Below are 10,000 nucleotides of genomic sequence, written 5' to 3' on the forward strand. Positions count from 1 at the left end.
GATAATAATAATTATAATAACAATGATAATAATAATGATGATGATGATGACGATGATAGTGATAATGACAATAATTATGATAATGATAAAAATATTAATGATAATGATAATAATAATAACAATAACAATGATAATAAAAATAATAATAAGGATAATAATAATGATAGTAATAACATCAATAATGATAATGATGATGATAAATATGATAATGAAAATATAGTAATAATAACGATATTATGATAACGAACATATAGTAATAATAATGATAACAATAATGATGGTAATGATAATGGTAATGATAACAGTAACGATAATGATAATGGTATTAATAATGATGACGATGATATTAATGATGATGATAAAAATGATAATAATAATAATAATAATAATAATAATAATAATAATAATGATGATGATAATAGTAGTAATAATAATAATGATAATAATAATAATGATAATAAAAGTGATGATAATAAAGACAATGATAATAATAATGATAATAATAATAACAATTGTAATAATGATGATAGTAAAAATAATAATAATAATGATAATAATAATAATAAAAATTATAATAATAATGTTAAAAATAATGAGAATGAGGCTGATGATGATGAGGATGATAATAATAATAATAATAATAATGATAATATTGATAATATTACTAATGATAATAACAATAACAATATAAATTATAATGCTAATACTAATAGTTATGATATGAAAAAGCATGATGATAATAATAAAAATTATGATGATAATAATGAAGATGAAGATGAAAATGATGATGGTAATGATGATATTGATGATGATGATGATGATGATGATGAGGAGGAGGAGGATAATGATATTGATGAGGATGATGTTGATAATAATAATAATAATAATAATAATAATAATAATAATTATAATATTGTAATAATAGTAACAAAAACGATAATATTTATGATAGTAAAAACAATGATGATAATAATAATGATAATGATGATGATGAAGATGATGATAATAACAAAAATATTGATTATAATGATAAAATCAATGACAATAGTAATGGTAATAATGACAACAATAATTGTAGTAATAGTAATAATGATAATAGTAATGATAATAACAATTATATTAACAATAATTATAATTATAATGATAATAATAATAATGATAATAATGATAATAACAATAATAAGAATAATAATTATAATGACAATAATAATAATCATGATTATGGAAAGGCTAATAATAATGATCATAATGATAATGGTGATAATTTGTAATGATAATAATAGTGATATTTTGCAACAATGATAATGATGACAATAATGATAGTTTGATATTAATGATACTAATAATGATAACAATGATACGAAGAAGGTAATGATAATGATACTATACTGATAAGAATAATAACATAAATATCAACAACAACAATGATAGGAATAATCATAATGATGATGATGATACCAATAATAAGGAAAATAATAATAATGATGATGATAGTAATAATAATAATAATAATAATAATAATAACAACAACAGTAACAATGCTAGTAATAATTATGATAATAATGCTGCTAGTAGTAGTGATAGTCCAGGATATCATGATAAAGAAAATAATAATGATAATAATAATAAAATGTATAATATTGATAATGATAATGATAATAATATAAATCATAATAACAATAATAATCATAGTAAATAATAATGATAAACATAATAATAATGACATGAAGAAACATGATGATAAGAATAAAAACAATTGATGATAATAATGATGATAATGATAATGTTAACAACAATAACAACAATGATAATAATATCTATAATAGTAATTAAAAAAGTAATAATACTAATAGTAATAATAATAATAATAGTAATAATAATAGTGATAATGATAAAGATAATAATGATATTAATAATGATAGTTATAATAATCATCACGATAATAAGGACAGTAAGAATAATGACAATAGTAATATTAATGATAACAAAAATAATAATAATAATAATAATAATAACAATAATAATAATGATAATGATAATAATAATAATAACAATAATAATAATGATAATAATAATAATAATAATGATAATAATAATAACAATAAAACAATAAATACAGTAACAATAATAACAATAACAACAATAATAATAATAATATTATTAATAATAGTATTACTGTTAATTGCAACAAAAACCATAATACTAATACTAATACTAATACTGATACTAATACTAATAAAAATGATAATAATGATAATAATTATAACAATGACAATGATAATGATAGTAATAATAATAACAATAATAATGATAATAATGATGATGATGATGATGATGATGATGATGATGATGATGATGATGATGATGATGATGATGATGATGATGATGATGATAATAATAATGAAAATAAGAATGATAATAATAATCATAAAAATAACAATAGTGATAATAATAACGACAATAGTAATAATAATAAAATAATACTAATGAGAACATAAATTATGATGACAATGGCATTAGTAATAATAATAGTAGTAATATCAATATTAATGATAATGACAATAATACCAATAACAACAATAACCATAATAATGTATCGTAGGGTCGAAGGGAGGATGGCTTAAGATAAAGGTGAAAGTGAGGTTTTTCTGTAAGGAAACTGAAGGGTCGTCCTCGTGGTGAAGACTTACGGAGTGGAGACAAGGTAGGGGGAGGGGGTACAGAGATGTGTATAGGTGAAAGGGTTCTATTAGTGTGGGGAGGGTTCTAGTAATAGAGAGGGAGATAGGGGTAGTTCTGGCCATGGGGGTGTGGCGCTGGGAATCCAGCTGGATGTATACATGTGGTGGGTACGTATGATTGCGATGGGGGGGGGGGGGGTCCGCGTAAGTGTACAGATTACGAGATCTTAGCCGTTCAGAGAGAGGGAGGGGGTCCCAGTAAGTATATTGGTGAAGGGGGTAAGGGGGGAGGGGATTTCCGTTGACCCGGAGTGTGTCCTTGCATGTCTGCAGGTGTTGGATCTAGTTAAGATGAAAGGAGAGAGGGAAGAGTAATGAAATCGGGTCAAAGGGGATGCGACCCCCAAGGAGCCGTGTCCCATGCCCTTCTGGAGCTGTGGTGAAGCGAGCATGCAACACTCAACCCTCTGGGAGTGCGTCATGCAAATGAGTGAAGCCTTTGAGAAGCATTGAGCCGTGTTTAATTGTCTCCGGCGAGGTTCCGGCAACTTGCTTCACTCCATCTGATATAACGTAGAGCTTAATCGGTCTTGAAAGCAAGGTATCTCTGATTCTTCTTCCATTTTACGAAAGGAACTAGTTGGGCGTTTTAAGATTTATTTAACGTCTGTAAAACCTTAACGGGGACATCCTATGAATGTCTCAAATGTAAGACATTTCCTCCTAAAATTCTACACTTCTTGAAGGAAGACCACCAAAGAAGGAAGACCACACAGATAGGCGAACTTGTCTAAAGGTTCTTTGGAATCAATGAACTACCTCTCTTGAGAAAGGATTGAAGCCAGGGTCTTGGCTGCTTCTCAGATTTCACAACCTGTTTTCTTTTAGAATACATGTGTTCTTTTCGAACTTCGTTTAATCATGGACACAATCGTCTTCAATCAATGTCATTGATCCGACAGTCATTAATCAACGTGTATTCTCGTGCATATCACGTTCCTCAATTCTGTATTTTCCACCCGAATCCTTGTACCGGCATTGCAGTGTCAACAAAATGATAACGTGTTTCCGTGTCTGTCAACCACTCATCTTTTCCTTCGACTCTGAAAGAAACCGACAACTTTCTTGCTCTATTTTTCTGGCTCCGTGTTCATTCGGACGCCTGATTGGAAGCGCCTGGGACTCGGCGGTGCAACTGGTCTTTTATCGTACTCTGTTTAGGAAGCACAGAAAAAGAAGGGAGGGAAAGAAAAATATTTGTTGTCAGAGTTTGAATCTGAATCAACAGTTTTGATTTTATCATGAAAGAAGTTAGCGTGTTCTTTATGGTAAGTTAGTATCGTGTTTTATCTTGCCAAACCGCACAACACTGCATTTCCTCCACACTCTAATTTTGTAGACACAGTATATATTCGTCAGTATCTCGAAAAGGGCTATGATTTTCCTTCCCTGCCAAGACGGAATAAATGCACAAATCGTGCCTCATGATTCCTGCTGTCGTTTCCAGATCCGGAGTCACTGCGTGTACCCGTGTGAGTGCGGCTCCGTGCCAGACTGCCCGCCCGGCGTGCCCGTCATCATGGACGGCTGCGGGTGCTGCTGGCAGTGCGCGCGACAGGAGGGCGAGTCGTGCAACGGGGCGACGCTGTGTGACGCCTCCCGCAGCCTCACCTGCCTCTACAACAGCACCGCGGACCCCACCGGCACTTGCCAAGGTCAGCTGCCGATGGGGGCCTGTCCTTGCTATTCGCATTCCCCCAAATACTGATATTTCATTCACGTACACTTTCATACTCATCCTGGTGGATTATGAACGCCTGAGCGAGTAAAAATATGTATTATATATTTACAAATGCATGATTTCAAGAAACTAAAGTATATGAAAGAATGAATGACAAAAAGGCGTCAGTTGAACCACATTCCTCACATTCATACCTCTGCTATTTCGAGGGGAATGAACCCTCTTTGCAGGAGCACACACACACACACACACACACACACACACACACACACACACACACACACACACACACACACACACACACACACACATATGCATATACAAACACACATGCATATACAAACACACATGCACACAAACACACACACACACATATGCATATACAAACACACATGCATATACAAACACACATGCACACAAACACAAATGCAATATACAAACACACATGCACACAAACACACACACACATACAGACACATGCACGAAAACACAAACACACATATATATATCAATATATGTACGTGTGTATATTGTCTTCATTAATCTATTTATCTGTTCATATGTACATACGTCTTTAATAATGCTTTTGTGCCTTTTGCACCCCCCTCCCCCTCCCAGAGGTGCGTCCAGCGAGATGTTTCGTTAACAACAGAACCTTTGATGACGGCGAATCCTTCACCCTCGACTGCCGTACCCAGTGCACTTGCAAGGTGAGACCGAGTGTGTTACCTGCAACCTTCATTGCCTTGAGGGATGGTACAGTGAAAATAAGATAATTCGATCTCTGTTAAATAAAAAAAAAGGAAGTGAATGTTTATCCATTGTCCATGAACAGCTTGAGAATTTGCTTTCCGAGAATAATAATATTCTAAGTTGGATTAAATGTAGAAGTACCGTTCTGAGGTTAGAGGCCTAATAGAAAGAAGAAGAAGAAGAAGAAGAAGAAGAAGAAGAAGAAGAAGAAGAGAGAGAGAGAGAGAGAGAGAGAGAGAGAGAGAGAGAGAGAGAGAGAGAGAGAGAGAGAGAGAGAGAGAGAGAGAGAGAGAGAGAGAGAGAGAGAGAGAGAGAGAGAGAGAGAGAGAGAGAGAGAGAGAGAGAGAGAGAGAGAGAGAGAGAGAGAGAGAGAGAGAGAGAGTTAGAAAATATTTACAAGGATTCAATAAACGAATAGAAAATGGATTACAGTTTATTTGAGTTACGTCTCCGAATATTCTACGCTGTAAGACTTATGATAGGTTTCTCACAAAATTGTTAATCAAGGTAACGATTTAAAGAGATTGGCATATTTTTTGGCTTAAGTAATATTAGATTTGGATATTAGTTTTTTGGATTTACATAACTAAACCTAACTCTAGTACTAAATGAGACACCTGTTGAATGCGAAGCCAGAGAGAGAGAGAGAGATATGAATGATTATAAAAAAAAAAATCGCAGTTAAATCAGGTAATTTGAACAGATGATGATATAAAAATTAATTGTAACAATGATTCTTGTTCGGACGATTATATATATATATATATATATATATATATATATAAAGCAATAACAATATTTTTCAAGTTCTCAAGAAGCTTTAGAGTACATACTGTACTCCGGACCCGGGTGGGGATGAGCTGTTTTCAATTATTATGAATATATATATCCCCTACAAATTACTTGAATCCGAGAGGAAGACTGTTATTAAATGTCTGAAAAGAGAAACTTGATCACCAAAAATTGGGTTCCTTTATACCAGTCTCAAATTAGTCTTTCCTGCCTAAGGTATTGGAATACATTATCACAGATCAGTTAATGAAACATCTGGAGTTGATTTGTGCCCTACTTCATAATCAATCAGAGTATAGACAGCTCTTTTCTATCAAGACTACAACATATTCCGTCGCTAGTGACTGAATCAATAAAATAAATAACTGATAACGGTAAATGTGTTATTTTGGTCCTTTTTGACCCGAGTGCAGCGTCTGATATGATGACACATGAATTGCTTTGATTTGAGTGCAGCTGGAATTGCGTAAAATGTACTAAAGAATTTATTTATGCGACAGAAAATACTGTGTACAAATTAGAAATTGTTTCCCTTTGGCTAGGAGTGTGCCACAATGAAGTATGTTACATATACCATTGGCTTTGCTACAAAGTGCTACAAAAGCAGAATAAAACATTACAGAATTTATGCTGGTTATTAAGAAATGCAGTTTCAAACATTTAGAGTACTAAATGAATATGGAAATGGGTTTCAAATTCAGGTTACTGAAAATGTTTGAGATTTCGGCATGGCACTAGACTGCAATTCATACTTTAAATTATCAGATAAATCATGTTAAGATCGCTGGATACCATCTTAGAAACACTGCATTTGTCAAGGAATATCTTGAAGAGAACTCTGTCAAAAAAAAAGTTACATGATTGGATTATCATAATTCAATTTATCATAACCTGCCAAAGTTCCATCTGGAAACTAGATGCAGACTGTCTTGAATAGGGCTGCAAAACTAATCAAAGGTGTCCACATTCATGAAAGCAATACTCCACTATTAACGAACTACGCTGGTACCCACAAAGCCTACAACAATCTTAAGTTAAATGTCCCCGAGTTATGAAGCATAGGATGCAGGCTCTCCACCATATCTGAGAGAATTATTGCAAGTAAGACAATTACTGAGAGGAACTAATACACAAAGAGCTACAAATGAAATTAAGTTATTCGAACCAAGCTGGTTTACTAGTGTTGGTTTTCGTGCCTACGAGGTAGCATACTCATGTTTATTAGACTTTCTCTGTAGGTCAGGAAAAATTAAACATATCAAGATTTTCAAAACACGCTGAAAGCTTATACATATTCTGAGTGCTATGGCCTGGAAGATTCATGTGTCAGGGAGGCAAGTGTCCTATGATTCACTAGTCCATATGGTAAACCGGTAACACATCCAGGAATAACATCTCTTATGGTTCTGCAGATCGCTTAGGCAGAGTGGGACCCGATAAATAATGATAAAGATGATGATGATAATAATATCAATAATGATATGTATTTATATATATACATGCATATATATACATGTGTGTGTGTGTGTGTATGTGTGTGTGTGTGTGTGTGTGTGTGAGTGTGTGTGTGTGTGTGTGTGTGTGTGTGTGTGTGTGTGTGTGTGTGTGTGTGTGTGTGTGTGTGTGTGTGTGTGTGTGTGTTTTGTATGTGTGTATATACAAATGTGTATATATACATACACATATGTGTGTATATATATATACACATACATATGTATATATATGTGTGTGTGTATGTGCGTATATATATATATATATATATATGTATGTATGTATGTATGTATGTATGTATGTATATGTGAGTACTAGCATATAGGGACAATGGGGACCATTTAAAAGTTTTGACCCCCTTCCCCCTCCAGTTGAAATTCAAATTCAACCCCCTCCCCCCCAACAGCCCAAGTGCACCAACATGTTTTACCATGATGCAAGCCCCCTCCCCCCATTCAAATTCAAATCAAGGTCTTGAATTATACGCATGCCCCCCCCCCCCCCCCCTGCAGGTTGTTTCACCATAAAACAATCATATACAATGTCCCCGCAGGATGGATATAGTGGACAAGCACACTCCAGACAAATACGATGTAAAAGTGTATGACTGTAGAAAGCTCAATCATCCTCTCCAGATAAATATTCAGAGAAGTAATATAAGCATCTACAAGCCTGCAGGGGTATAGTGGGCACTCTCTCTCTCTCTCTCTCTCTCTCTCTCTCTCTCTCTCTCTCTCTCTCTCTCTCTCTCTCTCTCTCTCTCTCTCTCTCTCTCTCTCTCTCTCTCTCTCTCTCTCTCACTCTCTCTCTCTCTAAGAACATACTCTCTTTTCGTCAATGGCGAAACCTCATCAGGTACAAAAAGTATTAATATGGCAGAAAAGGATGAACTAAAACAATAACTTTTAATGTGTTCTCACGGAAAACTACACCCATCAATTTACGCAAACAACCGTAACAAATTGTAAAGTGCAACTTTGCGCTGTATTACAGGGACTCTCTTTGATGATAGAAGCTGGCACTTAGACGCATTCAATTCGCTGGCGTTTGGACACCCATACATAAACCATCGCATGATGTTGATAATCCTTCTTGCGCAGAAAACACAGAGGAGGAGGAGGAGGAGGAGAAGAAGAAGAAGAAGAAGAAGAAGAAGAAGAAGAAGAAGAAGAAGAAGAAGAAGAAGAAGAAGAAGAAGAAGAAGAAGAAGAAGAAGAAGAAGAAGAAAAAGAAGAAGAAGAAGATACAGGTAGAGATAGTGAAAGAGACAGAAACTAGCCAGCGTAATCAGAAGTGGACAAACCATGAACGCTGGAAGTCTGTCCGCTTTCCACCGCCTGCTGCTTCCGTCTCGACCGCTGGTACGAGTAGAAAGAAGGAGAAGAATAAGAAAGTTAAAACGCATTTCCTATTTCAAAATGAAGCCTGTTGCGAAGGCCCTGGTGATGATGAGGATAAAGATGATGACGGTGCATATGCGTGTGTTAAGGGGAAGAAACAAAGAACACACTTAATTTCCGTTATTGATAACAAATTTCTCAATTGTTTTTCTTCTTACGCCCCGGGGCATACTGGGCAAGCCTCTCTGCTACTGCTGCCTCAGTCTCTTCTTACCGCCCGCACTGGAGACCGCGCGCTCGTCATGAATCACGTGTCATGCCGAGGGCTGACATATACGTTATCGTTTCCAAATGTCATATCGGTTTCGTACCGGTCTGCACGGGTAATTATCGCGCGCAGGTGACAGACAGGTAGGGTGTTAACATGTACAAACAGTCGAGGTAGTGGTTACCGGGAGAGATGCGGTTCGTCTGTTATGTTTATTTTATTTGTGTAATCGCCTGTTTGGACGTGTGCTTGTGTTAGGTTGACAGCCATAATAGAGGCATTTTTAGTTCAATAAGAGTTTCTTGAGCCTTTTCCTGGAATGGTAATCTTATTTTGAAGATGCATCCGTGATGTAAGGAAGGATAATATAACATGTTACAGCATGAGAGGAGGTCTCAAGCTTATTAATTAATCGCCCACGATGGTAAGTAATATCTGTTGAGTTATTCTTGTTAGGACCTTTGTTATATTATGCAATTGTAAAAAAAAATAATAATTGATTATCTATGTAGTCTATGCGATTCAGTTTTTTTTTTTTAACATAATATGGAGTGAGAAATGGACTTTGCCAAATGTATGTTTGTCTTATCTTTGCGTAGTGCGAACAATGTAAATCTCAGTGAGGGGTGGTATGAGTTTCCTTTCCTTGTTTGGTTACACCTCAAGACGATAGTGCAGCATCACCGTCATTACCTGAAAACATGTTTGATTAATTGATTACTTAGAATTATCTGTCGCGTCGAATACCTTGTAGGATTAAAATGTTTAAATATCTAGTACGTTTAAAAATCTATCAATAAGTAATTTCTCGTATAAATAAATATATGTAAGAATAAATAAAAAAATAAAAAAAGAAATATCTAAATTAAAAGTAAAACATTATTGCATAAATATTATGCATAAAACTTTATTTAGAACAATCTTCTTCTTCTTT

The 10,000-nt window shown here is 34.3% G+C and overlaps 1 protein-coding gene across 1 annotated transcript in view; it reads left to right on the forward strand.

The window, feature by feature from the left end:
* Positions 1-10,000, forward strand: part of LOC125036637 (CCN family member 2-like) — a 41,462-nt gene that overhangs the window by 16,284 nt on the left and 15,178 nt on the right. The window contains exons 2-3 of the mRNA XM_047629403.1: positions 4,189-4,396; positions 5,041-5,132. Of these exons, the coding sequence (XP_047485359.1) occupies positions 4,189-4,396; positions 5,041-5,132 (300 nt within the window). The remainder of the gene's footprint in view (positions 1-4,188; positions 4,397-5,040; positions 5,133-10,000) is intronic.

The sequence above is a fragment of the Penaeus chinensis genome, chromosome 21, assembly GCF_019202785.1.
Source record: "Penaeus chinensis breed Huanghai No. 1 chromosome 21, ASM1920278v2, whole genome shotgun sequence".
In the NCBI taxonomy this organism is placed as follows: domain Eukaryota; kingdom Metazoa; phylum Arthropoda; class Malacostraca; order Decapoda; family Penaeidae; genus Penaeus; species Penaeus chinensis.